At 42.2% G+C, this 21,512-nt stretch overlaps 1 protein-coding gene across 1 annotated transcript; it reads left to right on the top strand.

Moving 5' to 3' along the window:
• The first annotated feature begins 1,993 nt into the window (after window positions 1-1,993).
• LOC143477993 (uncharacterized) lies at window positions 1,994-18,352 on the top strand. The gene is made up of 26 exons (XM_076976901.1): window positions 1,994-2,613; window positions 3,105-3,239; window positions 3,521-3,613; window positions 3,838-3,918; window positions 4,468-4,579; window positions 5,525-5,774; window positions 6,088-6,198; window positions 6,443-6,577; window positions 6,709-6,780; window positions 7,034-7,135; window positions 7,699-7,842; window positions 7,973-8,056; window positions 8,258-8,326; window positions 8,448-8,665; window positions 8,958-9,122; window positions 9,228-9,390; window positions 12,584-12,691; window positions 12,788-12,890; window positions 13,885-14,172; window positions 14,503-14,575; window positions 14,727-14,816; window positions 14,955-15,144; window positions 15,369-15,604; window positions 16,103-16,259; window positions 16,529-16,655; window positions 17,228-18,352. Exons 1-22 carry the CDS (start codon window positions 2,526-2,528, stop codon window positions 15,067-15,069), a joined length of 2,799 nt encoding a protein of 932 aa, XP_076833016.1. The 5' UTR covers window positions 1,994-2,525; the 3' UTR covers window positions 15,070-15,144; window positions 15,369-15,604; window positions 16,103-16,259; window positions 16,529-16,655; window positions 17,228-18,352.
• Window positions 18,353-21,512: the final 3,160 nt, after the last annotated feature.

The following is a 21,512-nucleotide window of genomic DNA, read 5'->3' as shown; positions in this document are numbered from 1 at the left end:
CAATTATTGCACATTGTATTTTAGCAGCATCGGTTATTGCACTTGTCCCTGTAGGCAGACAAAACATCTGCCTACCGATGAACTCTATTGTGTTTGTTTAATAGGGATATGGCCCTGTTATAAAAACTCTATAGTGTTTGTTTAATAGGGATATGGCCCTGTTATAAAAACTCTATAGTGTTTGTTTAATAGGGATATGGCCCTGTTATAAAAACTCTATAGTGTTTGTTTAATAGGGATATGGCCCTGTTATAAAAACTCTCTCAAACCGTTTGTTCTTGTTTTGAGGTGTAACGTCTGTCCGAGGGCAGCAGTTCAAACATCTTATGTCCTGGAACTGTACTTGATCATTTGGGTTTGGGTTTTTGGCCGCTATCATATTTTACTCTTAGTTCAGGAGCAACCACAACTCTAAATAAACAAGTAATTTATCATGATTTATTAGCTCTCAATAAAGTCACTTTATTGTTGTGAAGATTTAATATGTTTTGCTTTAAGCTGTTTAAACATTTGCTGATTACAGTTATGATTTTATGTTGACAGTTGTGACGTCGGGTGCAGCGTGAAGGACGAGACACAAATCCTTGCTTGACAACAGGCGGCACGTTTAATGGACAACAGATGGCGCTGTATGCACACGTACAAACTCAACTGGCATTGAATCACGTAATGTCATCTGAGATACACAAGAGGCAAAATTTAATATCTTGAAAAGAAGACTTCAGCAATGTCAATAGGCGCAATATCTGTCCCATCATGTTGTTAGTGGTGAATGTCACTTGTCCATTGTCTCATGTAACATTTGTGCTGTTTTGCATCACTCTTAAAACACTTGGCTATACTGTCTTTCTATTCTACAGTGCTGTGCATGGTTCAATCTACTAGTTCACTGAGCAACTATAAACTGAATATATTTTAGATTTAAACTTCATTTTCACTTCAGATGAAATGCTTACACATAGGAGTGAAACAGGCCTACTTATATTTATATTATTTTGTTGTTTCCACCACCAACAGAACAATGCAGGTTTTACTTCAACTGCTTCTTGAAGAGTGTTATCAGAATATCTTAATAGGTGTAAGTGTTGCAGCCATATGTTAATAAAGAAGTTAAGATGAAAGATTTGAAAGACAGATTGACAGATTTTAGAAAATGCAGTTTGAAGAATAGCTGAGGTGGACTTTGAGTCATAGAGGTAGATAACAATAGCTCAAACTGTAAAATAAACTCCCATTTGTTTACTATAGGCAAAATAGACTGCTAATGATTCCCACTCAGCTACTCTGCATTTGGCTACCATTGTAAGCTTTGACAACCAATGCCTATGGTTATCACAGCTTACGTGAAGTAAGAGCAAGGATAAAAGATTGAACTTGTGCTGAACTAACTTTTGAACTTGTTCAACAGAACTTTGAACGTGACACTGAACAGAACTCGTGTCATTTTAACCAGTCCTACTCTCAGCTGGTGTGGCGTATCTGTTTTCTTCATAGATCTGTAGCAGTGAGCCCTCACTGTTATCTCGTTAGCCTTACTTTTGCCTGATACTTCCATCAGAAATACAAACATGTTTTTAAAAGGCATTTCTAGTACTAGGACAGGTTGGTTCGTTACTAAAAACAACATCACTTCATTAGACTGCCACCTCAGGCTAGCTAGCTAACTAGCGTCAGCCACTTACCTTCAAAATTGCAGAGGTAGGATGAAACGTAGAACTTGAAACCCTTTTCAAGTTTACTCTGTGGCGTTGTACTTGATGCTCTGACAATACGACGCACATCGTTGACGGGAACTCCAAGAGGCACCTTGTGAATTTAGGCTCGGCCATAACATCAGCACTTCCGCATACCAACCGGAAATATAGTAACATCCCTACACCAAACAGTTTCAAATGACAGTAAAATTGACCAATCATATCTTCCCTCTTAGTGGGCGGGCTTAACTGTATGATCATTTCCGCCCGCTGTGGTGACGCTAGCTGACGTTAGCTGACGTGCGCGTTGTTTACAAGGACGAACAAGGAGTTGTGGACCTTATTTTGTTGGAACCTTATTTTGCTTAAAAAGTTATCTAGTACATATATTATTGTTTATTGCGTTTCTAAAGCTGTACTGTCTCAGTTTTTTATTTTTTATTTATTGCAGTTAATTAGGAAAGGGGGGTGGGGGAGCGGGCCCACTTTTAATGGTCACGGTTCGCTACTGATATATATACGGTCTCTGGTATGAACCCTTTGGGTACAAGCCAGGCTGCATCAGGTTATTTTAGCAGCCTGGCTGATTTGGTGTTTTGGTTAAAAAAAATAGGAAATTGTGATATGACGTGCTACTCAACTTTGGAATGTTTGGATTAGAATGTTTTGTTGGGAAGGTGGAATGTTTGGATTCAGTTTTGATGCTGAAAAGCTCAGAACAAGTCGCAAGACATTTTGCTCTGTGGATTACTATCAATACAAAACTAACAAATCTCTCTATTTTTTCTAGATCTTTCTCTCTTTCTATTCTTTCTATTTTTCAGGTGGAGAATGAGTTTTTACCCCAGGAGAACCGACCAGCCTAGGCCTAGGCAGGAAGAGAACCACTTCATAGACACACCAGGTTTTACCACTCATGGTGAGAAAAATACATTTTCATATACTGTACATAATTTTATACTTCTATGTAAGACAGTATATTAGTTATTATGAGTATGGATTCCATAGGCTTATTCATAATAATTAAAAGTTAAATATACACATTTATATAGTAGGTTTCTAAGGTTCAGAAAAATAACATGTATATTTATTCTACTGATGACTGTCAAGCTCTGTATTTCATGTGTACATGATAATATAATTAATGGAGCATGGGTTACTTCTTTGATTTCTTTGACTCAGCACAATTTTCATAAATCTTAACATTGTCCATGTGGCCATGGAAAAAGCAAATAAAAATAAACACTTTTAAAAAGAAACATTCTTAAGCATTCTCCCCACATTCTAATGACATCACATGGCACCATAGCCCTTGTTATAATGACTTGTTCATTGGGAAACACTTACAAGGCATTTGAGCCTCACTGGGAGGCGTGCTGGGTTTCACTTTACCTACTGTGGGATTTTCAGGTGTGCCCTACAACCCCCAAGAGACAGTGATCCACACGGATCCCTGTGGACCAGCACCCTTCCCTCACAGAAGGACGGCGGGACCCTCAGATGTCGGCCATGTTAACATCCCTGTAAAAGGACCACTCCACACTGGTACTGTGTAACACTGAAGATTACATGCGTATTCAACAAACCAAATAACCATGCATGATGAAGTAGAAAAAAAACATTTATTACATTTGTTTGTAAGGTCTGGCAGAGGTGCAGAACCATCAGCTTTCTGCACATGACCTGACCAGTTTTATCAGAAAATATGACATGACATATTCTTCAACATTGTAATGAATTCAAATGGCACTGTAGCCCTTCTTATAGACCTGATGATCTTAACAGTACACATTCCTCTGTGCCCTGGGTTGGTGTTTTGCATTTAGGCCCTGACATGGAGAGGCAGAGACACCTTGCTCAGCCCCATGTTCAAGGCGAGGTCCTGAAACAGATGGATCCAGTCAACCTCCAGCCTGCTGGTGGGTACTTGGGTATTTTGGGTATAACGTTGCTTTGTGTGGAATGCTACGGTTGCTATGGACGCTATTATTGCTATGGAATTCTATTATTGGCTAGTTAGTTAGGTTAGCCTAGCGAACGGTACCACGGAGAGTTTAGAGACAATATGGTGAGGTGATCTGTCTACTGCACTGTTATTCGTATAGTACATAATATTTTTCTTAATGTTCATTCAACATGACAGCAGATGCCCTTCGGGGACCAGTTGGAGAGCAGTTGATCCTGGAAGAGGATTGCGATGAGAATTATATCCCATCTGAACAAGGTACATTAGCTGTCGCATACTACCTGTTACAGTTTAGGACCCCGGATAAAACTTTACCAGAGCCGGAGTGGCTAATCGGGAGATTCCGGAGGATTCTCGATGGGCCGGCTCATGTCAATCTCTAGTTTGGGCCGATTGGGATGGAAAAATAATTTTGGGCCGGATTTGGGCATGAAACTCCCGGGCTGAAAAAGTGGCCCACTCCGGCCCTGAACTTTAATATATGTTACTGAAATGGTATAATTTAATATCCACCATTGATAAAGTCTACAAGCTACAACAGTTCCATCATTTAAAAACTAAATTATAACACTGACATAATAACTTAATAATATATAATAATATTATAATATATAATAATTATAATATTAACAACACAGTTCCAGTTGGGACTCCTGTATGTTCGCCCAAGCTATAGCTACACTTTATAACATAGAATCAATCTCCATGCATTATGGACTTAAATATTTGAATTTGTGGGATTTTGTCTTGATTTGAAAATATCATACTTCTTGTCGGTATATTCTTCTTATTTGTATTGCTCCTCAGATATCCATGATTTTGCCAGACAAATTGGCATTGACCCTGAGAGGGAGCCAGAGCTCCTATGGCTGGCCAGAGAGGTGGCTGTAGCCCCACTACCTCCTGAATGGAAACCCTGGTAGGACAAGCTCATTCTCATACAGTCACCCATAATGAAACAGTTTTCTTATCCTTACACACAGAGCAGTGAGCGTTGGTGTGAGTGTTGGTTCCTTTTAGAAAAATCCAAGCATACTCTAATGTGCCCTTAATTGAGGAATGGCTTCCATTCCAAGAACTCTACGTCTCATTCATGCTGGCTCGTTCATTCAGGTTCTCGATTACCTGACGTACCAAGGCCCTTTGTCCCCTATAACTCAGTTATAATTTTAAGTACCATTTATAGAAGTAGGATGCATCAGGACTTTATTGTGAGTGTCATAATGTCACACGGACTCTCTGGAAGCTTGCAAGAAGTGGGCATTAAATCACTTATGACCTAGGTGATTAGATGAGCAAATTAGACAGGCCAACTTTTTTTTAAAGACCATGGAACTGCAAGTCTGGAGAAGACTGAATAATTTGACTGGGAAATAAGATTGGGCAAGAGAAAATATAACAGGCAGAAGAGGATTGTTTTTGAATTTGAGAGTATGATGTGACATGAAAGATCAGACACATTTTAACATATGAAATCATTTTTGGATTCTGTATTCAAATGGTTTGGGGGAAAGTATGTTATAACCTTATTGTCAGGTGTGACAGTGGTGTCAGTACCTTCATAGATAAAACACACAAAGATCCAGGAGATATTTAATGTTAGTTGTCCCCAAAACTAACAATTGCAAAGTATATAATTAATATTTCATCACTCTATGCAGCAGATTTGCTTGTAGACTTGGCCTTCTGGCACTATAAATCTGAGCAATGAGACCCAGAGCACCACTCAGTGTTTCAGATGTTGTCCTGTTGACACCTTTGTGGACAGTCCTGTGCTGGAGAACCTAGGCTTGTCTACATGTCATGTGTTTTTATGTGTGTGTTTATCTATGTGATGAGCTTGTCTCCCTTTCCTACTCTCCAGTCAGGATGTGACTGGAGAAGTTTATTACTTCAACTTCTCCACGGGCCAGTCCACCTGGGACCACCCCTGTGATGAGCACTACCGCCAACTAGTGACCCAGGAGCGGGAGCGTGCTCATCACGGCCGGACTGCCTCTGCCATCTCAGGCTCCGCCTCCACAGGAACCAGAAAGAACAAGGAGAAGAAGAAGAAGAAGAAAGAGAAGAAGGAGAAAAAAAAGAAGGAACCAGAGGGACTGAAGGCCCCAAGAGTGAGTTTGGATCTGTGTACCCTAAAATGTATTTTGTCACACAGCAGTTATATTTGTCACACTTTCTCTTCCATTCTACACATTCTTGACTGCTGTGTTTCTAATAACACTGAAATGAATTGAACAATTATTTGCTCATCGAAGTATATCAAAAGATTTAGGATAGCAGTCGCCTAAAGTTGAGCAGAAAGGAGAAAGAAAGCTAATTTGTGTGTGCCATTCTGCTAAAGCTCTCTCTCTCTCTCTCTCTCTCTCTCTCACTCACACACACACACTCACACACTCACTCACTCACTCTATCACTGTCTCTCAGCTGCTGGCTCCTCTGGCTCCACTGAGAGGAATGTGTGACCTTTCAGTTCCTGGACTGCGAGGTTCCCCGGGCAACTTCACAGACCTTCATCCTTTAAAGTCCTCACTAGGGGTAAATGTACTGGCTATATCCTCTAGTAGGGGTGAACATGTACAGTCTATATCCTCTAGTAGGGGAATGAAACCTCATTGTATACTTTTATAAGGTGGTGTAAGAACAAACCCTACATACGTCACTGGAAGTAAAAGAACACGTCACTCCTCTGCAAAGTTTAGCTTTTACCAAATTGACTTTGAAGTGATGGAGGCCTGAGTTCATGGCAGAGGTGTAGAGCGTATGATGATCTGTATCTTAGGATGTATCCGGAGCAAATTTGCATTCGCTAAGAGGACGACAGCTGGAGAGTCTGGCTCCGCCCATATTTAATCCAGATCTGGAGGTGGATGAAGAGGAGGAGGAGGAAGAGCAGAAGGCGGCGTCTGTCCATGAGGTGAAAACACCTGCTAGAATATAATGCTCTGATTTTTAGCTCACTGTCACCTTTGTAGTCTTTACAGTGCAGTAAAGTATGAGGAATGATTTTCTGTATCCGTGTTGCGGTGTGTGTTTGTGTGTACGTAGAGTCTGCTAGGGTCATCAGACCTGTTGCAGAACTTGGACCTGGACATCCTGAAAGGGGGACTGCAGTATGAGGTGGCCACGATGTTCTTCACTCTCCCTCACTCACACATTATGTTCCCAGCTTTTCACACACATTTATACAGCGCCATCAACATCACTGTGTGTGCTCACGTGATCTTGGTGTTACTGTAGCACCTTGCTCTACCTTTCACAAACACACACACACACACACACACACACACACACACACACACACACACACACACAATGATCTTGTGAATGTCTGTACATGCGTGTTCATGCATATGTGTTTGTGTATGAGCAGGACAGTGAAGTCAGTGGCAGTGCTCCTGTGGAGGAGAGATCCGAACCAGAACGCCAAGATCTCGCTCCGTTAAGAGACCACAGCCCTAACCCACCCTTGCAGGTACTCATTAACACTCACACTGCCTCTCTTCCTATATGTCTCTCCCTCCCTCCCTCCCTCCCTCCCTCTCTCTGTCTGTCTGTCTGTCTGTCTTTCTCTACAAACACTATAGCAGTGGTATAAGTGAGGGGACCTCAAAGTTTATTTGAGGTTAGGGTTTTATTTGAGGTCATGCGCCAGTGTTTTTCTTTCAGTGTTTCTTTTTGTCTTCTTCCTTTCCGTCCATCCATCCATTTATCCATTCGTCTGTTAGTAATATACATCCACACATCCTCTTGTTTATCCATCCATCTGTCTATCCATCTATATATGTAATTTCTATTACCTCATTCATTTGTATTGTGCACTAGGCCCCTGGCTCTCTGAGGGTCATGCACACTTCATACAGAAAAGACGAACCATATGTGGGTTCTATAAAACACCCTTTGGTTTCAGTTAAGGTGATGGCAATAAATTAAAGACTAAATAAATAAATTAAAGGCAGGGAGAATTCATTTACTCACAGCTCAGTGATCACCTAAGAGGCCGAGCCAATGTGTGTTCATCACACGGTGTGTGTGCAGGAGAGCGTGGAGAGGGAGCGCTTGTTGAGGGCTCATCTGGAGGAGAAGGAGAGGATGCAGGCTACACACTCATCCCAGCTGGAGCAGCTCAGATTACAGCTTGACTCTCAGCTCCAACAAACCCACAAAATACACAAGCAGAAAGTAAGATCCCACACCCACACGATACGCACGCGCAAAAACGCCTCTTCTGCCATACCCAGTCGGGTGTTTATGTGTATAAAGACGGTGAGAGTTGTTTGTATTTGTTTGTTTTTCTTGTGTGTGTGTTTAGGAGTTAGAAGTGCAGAAGATGATGGAGCAACTGGACATGAAATCCAAAGAGCTCAAAACTCAGGAACTGCTACTCCAAACTCAGGTACTTTACCTGTGTTATTTGAGTGTGTGGGTGTGTGTGTGTGTGTGTGTGTATGTGGGTGTGCTACTCCAAACTCAGGTACTTTACCTGCTTTATTTGAGTGTGTGTGTGCTACTCCAATGTGCAACTGGTACACTGAGCTCCATTGTATTAGGTGCCCTGATAAAATGATCTGTGTGTGTTCGTACTGTTGGTCTGTAGGCTGCAGATTTGAAGAAGAGGAGACAACAGCTGAGTGAGGAAGAAGATGAAGTTGAGAAGGGGATAGAGGTGCGTGTGAGTGTGTGTATGACCAGGTGTGTGTGTGTGTGTGTTTGTCATTGTGAACTGTTATACTAGGTTGTGTGTGTGTGTGTGTGTGTGTGTATGTGTGTGTGTGTGTGTGTCCCAGGCTCTCTCACGTGTCCTGAGAGAACGGGACAGTCTGCGTGCGGAGCTGGACAGACTAAGAGATGAGAGGAGGAGAGAAAGGGAGGAACTGGAAAAAGAGAGAGAGGGAAGGAGGAGGGAGAGGGAGGAGAGCAGAAGGATGATGGAGGAGAGAGAGAAGCTACTGAGCAATACAGTGCTTCTACAGGATAGATGTGATGAACTCCACAGAAGGCTCAGGTAATACACACACACACACACACACACACACACACCCCCATATACACACTTGGGTAATGTATACGTATACCAACTTTGGTCGATGCGCTGAAGGTTTAGATAATATACACATGCATGCGCATGTGCGGGCGCACACACTCTCACACACACACACACACACACACACACACACACACACACACACACACACTAGCTTTGACCGAGTCAGTACTGGTCTCTGGTGACACAAATGCACGGTACACAGAGTGTGTACAATGTACAGATCTGTGTTGGTGTGGTTTGTGTCTGTCAGCGAGGTGGAGCAGAGAGAGCATGGAGACGATAACCTGGAGAGAAAGAAACAGGAGGAGAGCAAGGAGAAGAGCAGAGAGAAGGAGGGCCCCCTCGGAGTGGAGGACCTGGAACCTCCTCTCTCCCCTGTGCCCACCTCCCACAACAACCACAGCAGCATAGACGAGTATGTGGGGGGGGGGTGTGTGTGGGTGGGGAGGGAGGCTGTCCGATTGTATGTATTTATCATATGTTTATATACTCATTTGTAATCTCCTCTCTCTCTCTCTAGCTTGCGGGAGTATATCTCGTGTGAAGGTGTCTCTCTGCAGAGAGCACGACGGTTCTTGGAGAAAGAGACCAGCTGTCTGAGAGCGAGACAGGCAGCACTAAGGACGGCCCACCCCAGCCCGCAGAGGTCCGCTGCAAGAGGTTCTGCTCAGCCTCTCTGCCAGGTCCGTCAAGTCTAGTCAGTTTTATTTATAAAGCGCTTTTTACAAAACATGGTGTCACAAAGCAGCTTCACAAGCGCATGGGTCCAGATCCCTAATGAGCAAGACAGGGGCGAGTGTGGCAGAGACAAACTCCCTAGGTGGATTAGGAAGAAACCTTGGGAGGACCAAGACCCCAAAGGGAAGCCATGCTCCATTGGCCCAGCAACTTTAAGTTCATATTTATAGTCCTGTGTCTATCTGAGCAGTCACAGTCCAATATGGATGCTGGGCCTCAGGTAGGATGCTGGCCGTATTGGCACATGCATCCACGGCATCAGCACATCCACTGGCAACTCAGGGCATCTTCTAGCTGCTTTATGGAATTGTCTTTGTAGAAACATGTAGTCAAGATACAGAATGCAGGTTAAATATGTAAAATCAAATTAAACTTCCATATATATATAGTACACGTGCCAGTGATTTAGCATGTGGCTCCAGCAGGCTTATCCCTAGCAGCATAACTAAAGGGAGGGGCCTGGAGGTGACCACAGGCATGAGGGTACTGAGACATTACTCTGCCTTCGGCTGTAATCTTGTAGTTTTCGGAGCTGAGCGCAATCCTGCGCTTTGAGAGAGCAGCAGGTGAGATGGATTATGGTATGCAGTGAGTTCACGGATATTGTGGAGGACTATTTAATGCTTTATAGGCCAACAGAAGAATTTTTAAATCAGTTTTAGGGGTGCACGATATGGACTAGAATTGCGATGTGCGATAACATTGTTGGATATCCCGATATCGATGTGAACCACGATAAATTAAGATTAAAATACAGAAATGTAGTGTCTCTCTGAACAGCAGCACGTTAATTTGTTTTGTTTTTTACTGTGTAATGAATCCAGAATAATTACAAATATTTTGCAGGTTTATTCAACAATAGATTCAATCTAGGTTTATACTTTCACGAGTGAGCGACTCCGCACACCTCGTTAACCTCCGCGAACGGCGGAAGCGTTTAATCTTGCCGTGTCACATTCTTTGCAGTGTTGTCCGAAACGATATGTATGTTGCTTTGTGTTTCAGGTTTGAAAAGTGCTGGAATTTAGGCTAAAGTATTTGAAAAGGCTTGAAATTGTAACTACTTCGTTTCACAACAAATATCTGTCTGACTGAACAATTCTCTTGTATTACGTTAACAAATACGAGCCTCTTGTAATTCCAGGACGAAACATGAGAGAACGTGAAGACGTTAAGATTGGGCGTTTTGAAAATAAATATCCATTAAATAATGTGATAAAAAAGCGAATTATTTCGAATCATTTAGAGTATATGTATAAATATTTTATTCAATAACGTGCTGGGAATTATTGAAATGGACCTTGAAAGTGACATACAAGTGCTTGAATTCCACCTTGTATAGGTGTATGAACCCTGCAAACATGACTGTTCTCATTGCGCCGAGACGCGGCGCGCGCGAACTTTAAATAAATAATAACATTAAATAATGTGATAAAAAAGCGAATTATTTCGAATCATTTAGAGTATATGTATAAATATTTAATTCAATAACGTGCTGGGAATTATTGAAATGGACCTTGAAAGTGACGTACAAGTGCTTGAATTCCACCTTGTATAGGTGTATGAACCCTGCAAACATGACTGTTCTCATTGCGCCGAGATGCGGCGCGCGCGAACTTACAAAATTCGAGAGGTGCACGACCTCGTGAATCGACAGCGCGCGAGGCAATTGCACACGGGCGAAGCCACCGCGATTACGTTATTTTCGCCTCCCGGACCCTCGCGCCGCATCAAGTGTAAACCAGGCTTAAACCAAATCGCGTGTCTGATGAGCGTGTTCACCCCACTCCAGGGTTGCCAGGTCCTACAAAAGTTTTCCGCACAAAATCTGCGAGTGTAAGTTGTCGGCGGGGTGGGGGTTGCGAGTGTGAAATGGAGACAAATTAAGTATTATATCGCGATCGATTCTTAGTGTTGACTTGTAACTTCCGCAGTAGCCCAACTCAAAAGTAGCCCAAAAAACCGCACCCTGCGGCCCCAGAATTTTTACCCGCGGCTGGATTTTCAAACAAGCCCAATTTGGCGTGAAAACCGCGAACCTGGCAACTCTGCCTCACTCTGCCTCTTGCCTACTTACGTCACGTGATCATAGTCTGCAGCGCGAATAGCTCCCTCTATTGCTGGACGAGGATAACGCAATTTGAGTTTGCTGTTATTCAAGGAGTTATCGTGGCTCTTTCGATGTGTTTATCGTGAAACTTCACATCGCGATAACGATAAAAATACGATTAATCGTGCAGCCCTAATCAGTTTGATATTTAACCAGGAGCCAGTGCAACGCTGAGAGAGTAGGACTAATGTGATGCACTTCTCAAGGCCTAGTTAGGACTCTGGCTCTTGGATTCAAATTGGAATGCAGCAAGTTGGACTTTCTTCATGGACTGTTTAGAGCATCCAGTTAAAAGACAGTTACAGTATTCCAATCTTGATGAGATTGTGGACCAGTTTCTCTGCATCTGATACCGAACGTACATGTCTCAGCTTGGCAATATTACATGAAGTTGCAAAGGCAGCATTAGTGACATTGCATATGTGTGTGAAAAATGAAAGATCCAAATCACTAGAGACACCTAAACTTTTAGCAGGAGATTCAGGTGTTACTGAAAAGCCATCTAGTGTAATAAGAAGATTCGACCAATTGCTTCTTGCAGTCTTGGATCCAAGAAGTAACACCTCAGTCTTATCAGAATTTAGAAGAAGAAAATTAGACACCATCCAGTTCTTTATTTCTTGGATGCAGTTCTCAGTTTTGGTAGTAGTATTGACATCATCCAAATTAGAAGATATATATAACCGAGTATCATCTGCATAGCAATGGAAGCTAATACCATGCCTACAAATGCTTGCTAGCATATATAATAGAATAACATGGGACCCAATACAGATCCTTATGAGCATTCATTATTTTCAAGTACAAATTGGTAACGATTGTTCAGGTAGGATTTGAACCAGGAGAGTGATTGACCTTTATCTGAGAATATTAAGAGATTGTTAACTACTTTAGACGGTTTCAGTGCCGTGGTGGGTCTAAGCACGTTAGGTCTTGCAGTGCCTACAGCCATGTAGCCAGGTCAGATGGGAGAGAGTAGGAAGCATGAGTGTAGTTCCTCTTAGATGTTCTGCTCCGCTGTGCTGTAGGAGGTGAGTGAGCTGGAGAAGCTGAGGGAGACGGTCCAGAAGGACCACACGCTCCTGAGAAAGAAGGAGGAGAGACTCGGCCAGCTGGAGACCTCACTGGCAGAGGAGGTAACACACACACACACACACACGTATGCCTGCACCCACACACTTACGTACAAACCCACATTAATACCTACCTGGGCTTTACAATGTTTTTCTCAGCTGTCATGTGATGAAGGCGAGCGGCTGGTGGGAGATCGGAGAGTCTCATTTGATGTCAGAGACTCAGAGACGAGCAGAGACGAGTATGGCCAAGAGGAGACGAGTGAGAGACACACTCCATGTGCATGCACAAAACACACACACGGGCAGACATTTTGAGAAGGCACTAATTTTGGTTTTCACAAAGTTTACTACCACAGTTTTTTTTTATGGTGGCAATGTGTATTGATTCTAGATTGTGAAGAGTGATTAGATGAATTGCAATTAATTGCAAAGTCATTCCCTGTGATGAAAATGATTTTCTCACAAAAATTACTGCATTCCAGCTTCTCCATTTCAGCCCTACAAAATGGCATAAGATAATTTCAGTGTTGATCTCGTTAGTTCAGGAGAAAAAAAGTTAATGAGGATAAGACAGCTGACATCAATCTGTCATGATGATTAGAAGAGAAGACTGGTTGCTTTAAAAGGGTAGTGGTGCTTTTACGTTTTCTCCTGTTAACTATGGTCACCTCCAAGGAAACACGTTCAGTCATCATTGCATCAAAAGGGTTTCACAGGCAAGGACAGTGCGGCTTGTACGATGCACCCCAATCAACCATTTATCTAGTCACTAAGGACTTTGGGGAGAGTGCTTCAGTTGCATGAAGGACGCTTCAGGGAGCGTCTCCTACAGGAGCGTCTCCTACAGTAGTGTCTCCTACAAGAGCGTCTCCTACAGAGGAGGCAGCTATGAGCCTCCTCACACCATCAAAGTGTGGGGTCACTCCCAATGTTGCCTAAGCAAAGCACAGCCATGAATAAGGGAAGGTATCAAAACATCCTTCCAGAACAACTTCTCCCAATGATTCAGGAGCAGTTTAGCAGCAATGAAGAATTATAGACTGTTAATAATTGTACTTCATTATATCACATAAACATTTGACAAAAGGTTCTTAAAAAAATAAACTGAGGAAGCAAACTGTGAAAACTAAAAATTTGCCCACAACTGTAAGCAGCTCTAGAGTCCACTCTGGTCTTGTTGATTCATAGTTGTCTGATGTTTTTATCTCTCTAGCAGTAATACACCCAAACCCTGGTCTTCCTCTCTGTTTCAGCACATGCAGTGCCAGTGAAAGTGCAGCAGTTAGCAGAGTCCCTGCAGCAGATCTCTGGCCAGCTGAACACGGTGCTGGGTGCACTGGGATCTCTCACTGGGAGGACCGTCCAGCCCCTCCCTCGGCCACCTCCGTCCTCCTCCTTCCCTCCTGCCCCATCCTGGGCATGGACACCAAGTCCCGCCTCCTCTTCATTGGCCAATCAGAACAGTTTCTTACACTGTTCTGTCCCAAAAACACACGGGTCTGACCTTCATTTGAACTCCCACTGGAGCAAACTCTTCCCTGGTACGTAGAGACAGACACACCCCAAACATTAGCAGTGATGAGCAGTGGTCACCTCAGTGGGCTGCAGTGATTTTCACTAATGCTTCATTTCTTCATCACTCGTAAAACCTTAAATACAAATAGAAACTTCTGCCTCTCCCTCAAGCACAAACCAGTCACTGCTGGATTTATAGCCTTTTTTGCATAGTTGATGACCTCCATTGATTTTCTGTGCTTGGATAATGCCGATCATTTCCAGTGCAAGTGTGGTGCAGTGTAGAGACCTGCTGTGTCAAATTAGCTTCAGAAATCTAAATCGCACTACCCGTATTAAGACTGCTCTGATTTTAGGAGTTTCCATGGATACCAGTGCCCGCTATCCCATGAGGGCTACCAGAGCATATTGTGGATACACTCCAGCAAGGTAACTACACACACTTGCACACCAGTGCAGGCTCGGTCACAATCTCTCACTCTCACTCACAGGGTCAGTGCTGCTGTTGATTTTGAAAGGAAAATTGATGAACTCATACAGTGCTTTTCCATTATGTGTGTGTGTGTGTGTGGGTGTGTAGTCACTCCTCTGAGCTAGATGGCCAGAGGCTGCAGAGATTTATTGAAGACAACAAAAGGTGGCTGGAATCACAACGCAAAGACCCAAATGTGTATCCTTTCACAATCTCTCGTTCCCCCTCAGCTTATACACATGTACGTATCACACACAAACCAGTACGGGAACAGAATGCATCATATTTTCACACACACTCTCTGGCACCCTTGTACTCTCCTGAACCTCTGCCCAGGCCTCTCTTCACACGCTACCCAGCTGCCCCACCCACCAATGGGCTGGTCCAGCTCGGCCTGGACGAGAACAATCAGATCAAGGTCTACCATTACCGAAGAGGCACAACCCACTGATGTCCATGTATGTCCAGTGCAAACATCAGTGGATAGACAGAATACAAACATGCCATCAGCATGTACACATTACAGGTGATGTTGCTGACAAAGTCAAGTCAGATTTAGCATAGTACTTTTAAATTCCTTTTTGATAAAAACATTATCTAATTGAAATTCAGATGGCATATCTAACTGTAATTAGTGATTAAGGTATTTCCGCCTACATAACACATTGCAGTGGAGGATTATACTTATTACGATGGCGGTGGCAGTGTTGGATGTGACTAAAACGAGCTTGAACGTCGTCTTTCCTGCAGGTGCTGAACCTGCGCTCTGGCGTGTCCCGCATGGCGGTGGTGTCCTTGAGGGAGTTGTACTCCAGCCTGCAGAAAGGGATGGACCAGGAAGTGGAGGTTACAGCTAAGGTCCTCCTCCACAAAGCAGCGGAGTCCAATGGCTTCATCAGGCAGGACGTGGACACAGCTCTGGACAGCATGGTGCAGAACTGCACCCCCATTCGGAGCATGAACGCCCTTCTCGCTGGAGGACTCTGGTCAGTTAGCCTGCAGTGAGCTTTAAACTGTGGCTTTCAGATAGCAACAACAGTCACAAGAAGCTAACACAGCACTAATTTTGGCTGCTGTTTTTTGCTGCTGTTTTTACCTCTCCATTGTTCTTTCAAAATATTGCCCTGGCCTATATCAATATTTTTAGTTATTTATCCTCTTATATATTATTTTTATTGCGTTCCATCTCCGCTCTGCTGATCCAAACTGCCCTTCACAATGCTTAAAAAATAGGCTAGTTAGCTAGCTCACAGAGGACATACAAACAATTTCTGTTTTAAAAATACAGATGTACACTAACTGGTGCAAACTAAGCAATCGAATAGAATATGATCATTTGATTGTGCACTTAGATCATACATAAGGGTATTAAGTTTCTTTATAGAAGCTAAAAGTTGTACTGTGTACATTGATTGGATGGATTAATAGTTATTACCTCCTTTTTTTGAATGCCCTAATTTTTTTCCTTCTGTTTTCCTCAAAAGTCTGAATGCTGCAGTAAGAAAGTGTACTGCTCGGCACTTGGCTACTTTGGTAGAGAAGATTGGTGCTGGCCAGTTATTGTCTGGGGCGAAAGACGTCACACCGCGAATTATTCCTGTCAGTCTCCAAGTTGGCACAGGGCTCTACACAAGAAACCAGGTTAGTACTGGGATCAGAACGAGAATTCTACAAAGCTTGTTCAGTTTCCCAGATAGTAATCTTTTGCTGATTCTTTTACTCTCCTAATCTGATACTCTGAAGTCAGCGAATGCTGCTAAATTGTAGAGTAATAGAAGCACTATCGTGTTTTCTACACACAGACGTCCTTGTAAAATTGTACCCTGGTAAGATAAATGGTTGGTGTGCTGTGAGTTACGGGTCCCTCACTCACGGTTCTCTCCTGTTTTGGGGTCTGTTCCTCGTCTCAGGCGCTTGGGCCGGCGTATGCTGCTGTTCCTGTCCTCCCACCACGACTTTGATAAGATGGTGGAAAAGTACATCCCTGCTAAAGACCTGGCAACCATCAGGGACACTGTCCACACTCTGAAATCCAAGGTAGTGATTCATGTTTGGATACATGATGAGGATTTTTTATCCCATCCACTATGCCCCATGTTTACTCACTAAACAAACTTATTCACAAAACTTTTAGGTGAAACAGACTGCAATAAAAAACCATCTAAACTGTGATGGTAGACATATATTGTAAACAAATACTCGAGTACAGGGCAGTGTGTGGCACCACACATTGTATTTACAGTAGGGCATGCACAGTGTAGTCCCAGACCCAGTAGTTAAAGGACAGAGCATGGTTCAAAATGAACCGGCTTGAATTTCAAATACATTTATCAAAAAACTATTCTTTCAGAAAGTCATTCCACTGATATGCTAAGAGATGCCAGAGATAAAAAAGATAAAAGATTTACCAGAAATACTATAATTCCTATATTAATTAATAATATTTATAATATTGATAATAATCATTCCAGAGAGTTACCATAGTTACCAAATATTGTCACTTTAATTGAATGAAATCTTTCTAGGTTAAGAAAATGCTTCTGTAATAACCCAGTGCTGTCCAGGGTTGATTTATTGATCATTGTTCCTTTTAAATGTTCTTTTTATAGAGCTGGTTAGGGAACTCTACCCCCGCAAGCCACAACTGGTTGAGCAGAAGGTGCTCCCTCTGCTCTGGTAGCTCCTGGGGACCTCCAGCAACAGTGGTACGGTCCACGGGAGGGGTGGAAGCGTGAGGGGTCCACTGTCCACCTATGCCAAGCCCTTCATGCCCACATGGGTCCGGCGCTGCTGGACTGAGCTGCTTCCCAACCTTCCAATATCCGCAAGAGCCTAAGAGAGTTTGTGAAGAACCTCCCGATCACCTGAGATCTGCCAGCCAGACCTCCAGACCAAAATAAAGCCCAACATGGATTCTACTTGAAGATGGAGATGTTTGTGCATTTCTTACTGTGCCTGCACTCTAAATGAAAGAGAGAGGAAGAAAGTCAAACGTTTTTAACATTTTGAATGAGCAGAAAGCTAAATACTTAAACTCAGAAGTCCTTTTAAATAAGGAGCACAGATTTTAGTGAATCACATCAGGTTTAACACACCTAGGAGCTCTGCTCTGTTTGCACTTTGAAATACTAACACTTATCATGATAACTGTTGTCATGGTGACTATAGATATATATTGTTCTATGATTGTTATTTTCTGTTGACATATCCTGAGGTAACTGTGCAGAATGTAATTTATCACATGCACAAGGAACAAAGATCTATAGTCTTTTTGTTGTTTGGTATGCGTAATGTGACTTTTCAATGAAGAGTCTTAAATGGTTGTTTTTAAAAAAGAAAAAGCTATGATTCACAGAATTACTTTTGTACTGTATTGCTAATAAGTGTAATGGCACAGTATTAGCTTAATATATGCTGTATGATGTTGCAGTATGTAATGTACATTTTGCAGATAGATGAACACTCCTTTAATGAGGTACTAACTAATTGATTATGGTCTATGTTATAAGTGGGACCTGTCCTAGACTTTTGCATGACCAGGTATATTGGTGGAGTAAACAGAATATGTTTGTACTTTAGATGTATTTTCATGCACAGATGTTTGAATAACTTTGCATGTAAAACAGATGTATTTTTGGTGAATTGTAACAAGCAAAACATTTGCTGAAATCTAGCATCACACTAACATACATTTATAGTAAATAAAGTCATGCCCAGAGCTGTAATTCTCATTCCGTATTGTGCCAGTCTTAGCTATTTCCATATCTAATGTTCAGTTATATGGAATGTTTTTCAAGATGGGGTAAGACAGAGATTGATTTTATATATATAATAAAATGTTTATTTCTGTAAGCACTAATGATTACATTTGAACACACACATACACAAGAAGATTCCAGGTGTGTAACAAGTGTACTAAAGAAAAATATATAGAGACTAATAAAAACCTTCACTACCTAAATTGCAGTGAAGTACTCAAGGCTTTCCAGAGTGTTCAACAAATCAATAAGTAAGCCTTCTCTCGATTATCTCTTGCAAGTAATATAGGATCCTGCATGAGGAACAGTGTGTGGTAAAAGAAAGTTCTGATTTCTCTGTTTGAGAAAAGTTCAGATTTTTTTTTTCATAAATTTGTGTGCAACATCTAGAGCGGTTGCAAGCTACAGTGCCAGTAATTTTCCAAATGATCATTTATCTCATGCATAATGAGCATATCTTTGATGGTTTTGTCTCATCTTAGTGGAGGATTCTTGATGAGGCGTGTGGTCTCTATCATCCTGGAGAGTTCTCAAGTGTTCAGTATTAGCCACTTTTATTTCTAGGATGGCAAAAGAGAGCCAAAGGAATTCTTGTTGTCTGCACAGGTCAAACGAGCAAAATCATGTATAACTTCCTTATGAATTCTGTTCCCATACTTAAGGAATTTTTAAGTGCATGAGTCTTAATGACTGGTTAAGGATGTTTTTCAGGCCTTCATATTAAAAGTTGTGCTGTAAATAAGTGAGTCTGCAGGTATTTGATGATTAGTATTTAGTATTGACACCATGATTAGTATTTAGTATTTACACATGTCTCTATGTTCAACAGGGGCTGCATTAGTAAGGAACGTATAATTTTGGCAGTACAACGCCTGCTGAAATCCTACCCCCTCATGATCTCAGGTTTGCAATGTCTGACTGACATGTCTTTTGTTTTGGTGACTTATCTAGATATGTAGCTTATACCGTGTAAAGCACATGTCTCTTTTCAGACAACCAAAATATTTTAATACACGTTTTCTTCCTAAACATTTTTTTCAAGCTATGATGAATGAAGCAACAGTTGCAAATGCAAATATAGCTGCAAGCGGCGATTGGCGGGTTCACACACGACTAGGCATTTTGGCCTCAATAGGCAAAAAGAAGCCCAAAAGGTCCTTTAGACCCAAAAGTGAAAAGAAGCTGTTTCAGTGGAAAAAACTGCTTTTGTATTGGCAAAATGATTTTGATCACAGAACTAAATCACATGCTGATATCAGCTTTGTGGTGTGTTTGTGTGGTATTTCATGTGAGCAATAGTTTTCAGTCAGTTCCGAAATTTGGCCACTATATGGAGCTCAAGTACTACCATACTGTTATTATAGTGACAAAAAAGACATTTTAGTGAATAAAAGGTTTATTTCTGGTCAGGCAGTGCACTTTTTGTTATGAGATGTCATTTCAAAGTTAATTATCTCATTGTTCTGAATCATACAAGACCCATTACTTGTCTGTATTCTGCATAACAGGATTGCAGCATGAGTTTTTATTATTTCTTAGGTTTTTGGGTACTGTAGCGCACTCTACAGGCCAATTTGAGGCACTGAAGGCCCAAAAGGTTCAAAATAAATTGTATTGGCAAAATGATTTAGATCACAGAACTAAATCACATGCTGAGATCAGCTTTGTGGTGTGTTTGTGTGGTATTTCATGTGAGCAATAGTTTTCAGTCAGTTCTGGAATTTGGCCACTAGATGGAGCCCAAGTACAACCATACTGATATCTCATTAATCTCAGAAATGAAATAGGACATTTTGGTGAATTAAAAGGTTCATTTCTGGTCAGGCAGTGCACTTTTTGTTATGAGATGTAACTGCGATGTTATAGAACTCATTGATCTGAATCATACAAGACCCATTACTTGTCTGTATTCCTTATAACATGATTGCAGCATGAGTTTAAATGATTTCTAAGGTTTTTGGGTACTGTAGCGCCCCCGATAGGCCAATTTGAAACAGACTTGGCATACCTCACAAGGACCTCAGGCTATAAAAGGCTTTCAAATTGGGAGTTGATCGCTTACATGGTTTATGAGTTCTAGCAATATATGTCATATATGGCATGGCCACAATGATATAGTGGGGAAAATGGACCCACCTGAAAATGTAAAAATCCAAAAATTTTAAATCAGTTTTTACCTTTAGAGTCTACAGATTATGCTCATACCATAATTGGATAACATTCCTAGGAGTTCCTGATTCCTGAGTTCAAACTCCTCCAAACCCCCCTGATACAACATCTACAAAGAAGAAACCAGGAGCTGAAGTGACATTAACACAGTTGTTCTGTAGACGTGTTTCTCCACTTTTTTTCCCATCTGCGTTTACGAGCACAGTGTGCGCGTTGCATCATCTCCTCCACCCGTCTAACTACACTTCTCCATCCCGGTGGTGGAGCTCACAGTGTTGGTCAGGGCGGAGTGTCTGATGGTGCAGGTGTAGCTGTGTCCAGAATTCCAGCGTTCGGCGCTGAGATTCAGGAAGCTGCTCCGTGAGAACGTGCCATCGGTCTGGCGCCGAGACGCCGTCTGGACCTCGGGACCCGCCATGGTGGTGGCGTCCTCGGACCAGGACAGGGTGGAGTCGCCAGGGTAGAAACTCCGAGCGAGGCACAGCACGCTGGCCACGCCCCCAGAGGGTGGAGCCTGGGAGGGAGCCAGGACCAATAGGGACGGGGGAGACGCGGGACGAGCTGGAGAAAAGGATGAGTGAGTGAGACAGAGAGAGAGATGAGAGAGAGAGACATTAGAGAGGGAGATGAGAGAGGGTTTGAAATAAAATGAACCTTTATTGTCATTACACACTGTACGTGTACATTTGCGCAACGAAATTGGCTTACAGCCCCTCCCCCCTCCCCCCTTGGTGCAAATAGAAAAGTTTTAAATATAAACAGTTTAAATAACAGATTAAGAGCTATGATTAACTATACAGGGCATGAGCATAAATTATCTAAGCTCTCCTATAAACACACTAAGCTCTGCTATTAACATTTGCAGCATCAATTATTGCACATTGTATTTTAGCAGCATCGGTTATTGCACTTGTCCCTGTAGGCAGACAAAACATCTGCCTACCGATGAACTCTATTGTGTTTGTTT

Source organism: Brachyhypopomus gauderio, chromosome 16 (assembly GCF_052324685.1).
Source record: "Brachyhypopomus gauderio isolate BG-103 chromosome 16, BGAUD_0.2, whole genome shotgun sequence".
In the NCBI taxonomy this organism is placed as follows: Eukaryota; Metazoa; Chordata; class Actinopteri; order Gymnotiformes; family Hypopomidae; genus Brachyhypopomus; species Brachyhypopomus gauderio.
This window is presented reverse-complemented; position numbering and strand designations above follow the sequence as displayed.

Excerpts from the sequence above, each read along its gene's own strand:
- LOC143477993 (XM_076976901.1), top strand. The coding sequence starts at position 2,526 with ATGAGTTTTTACCCCAGGAGAACCGACCAGCCTAGGCCTAGGCAGGAA. Across the intron at positions 8,666-8,957 it reads GAACTCCACAGAAGGCTCAG|CGAGGTGGAGCAGAGAGAGC; the intron begins GTAATACACACA and ends TGTGTCTGTCAG. Across the intron at positions 14,173-14,502 it reads CTGGAGCAAACTCTTCCCTG|GAGTTTCCATGGATACCAGT; the intron begins GTACGTAGAGAC and ends CTCTGATTTTAG.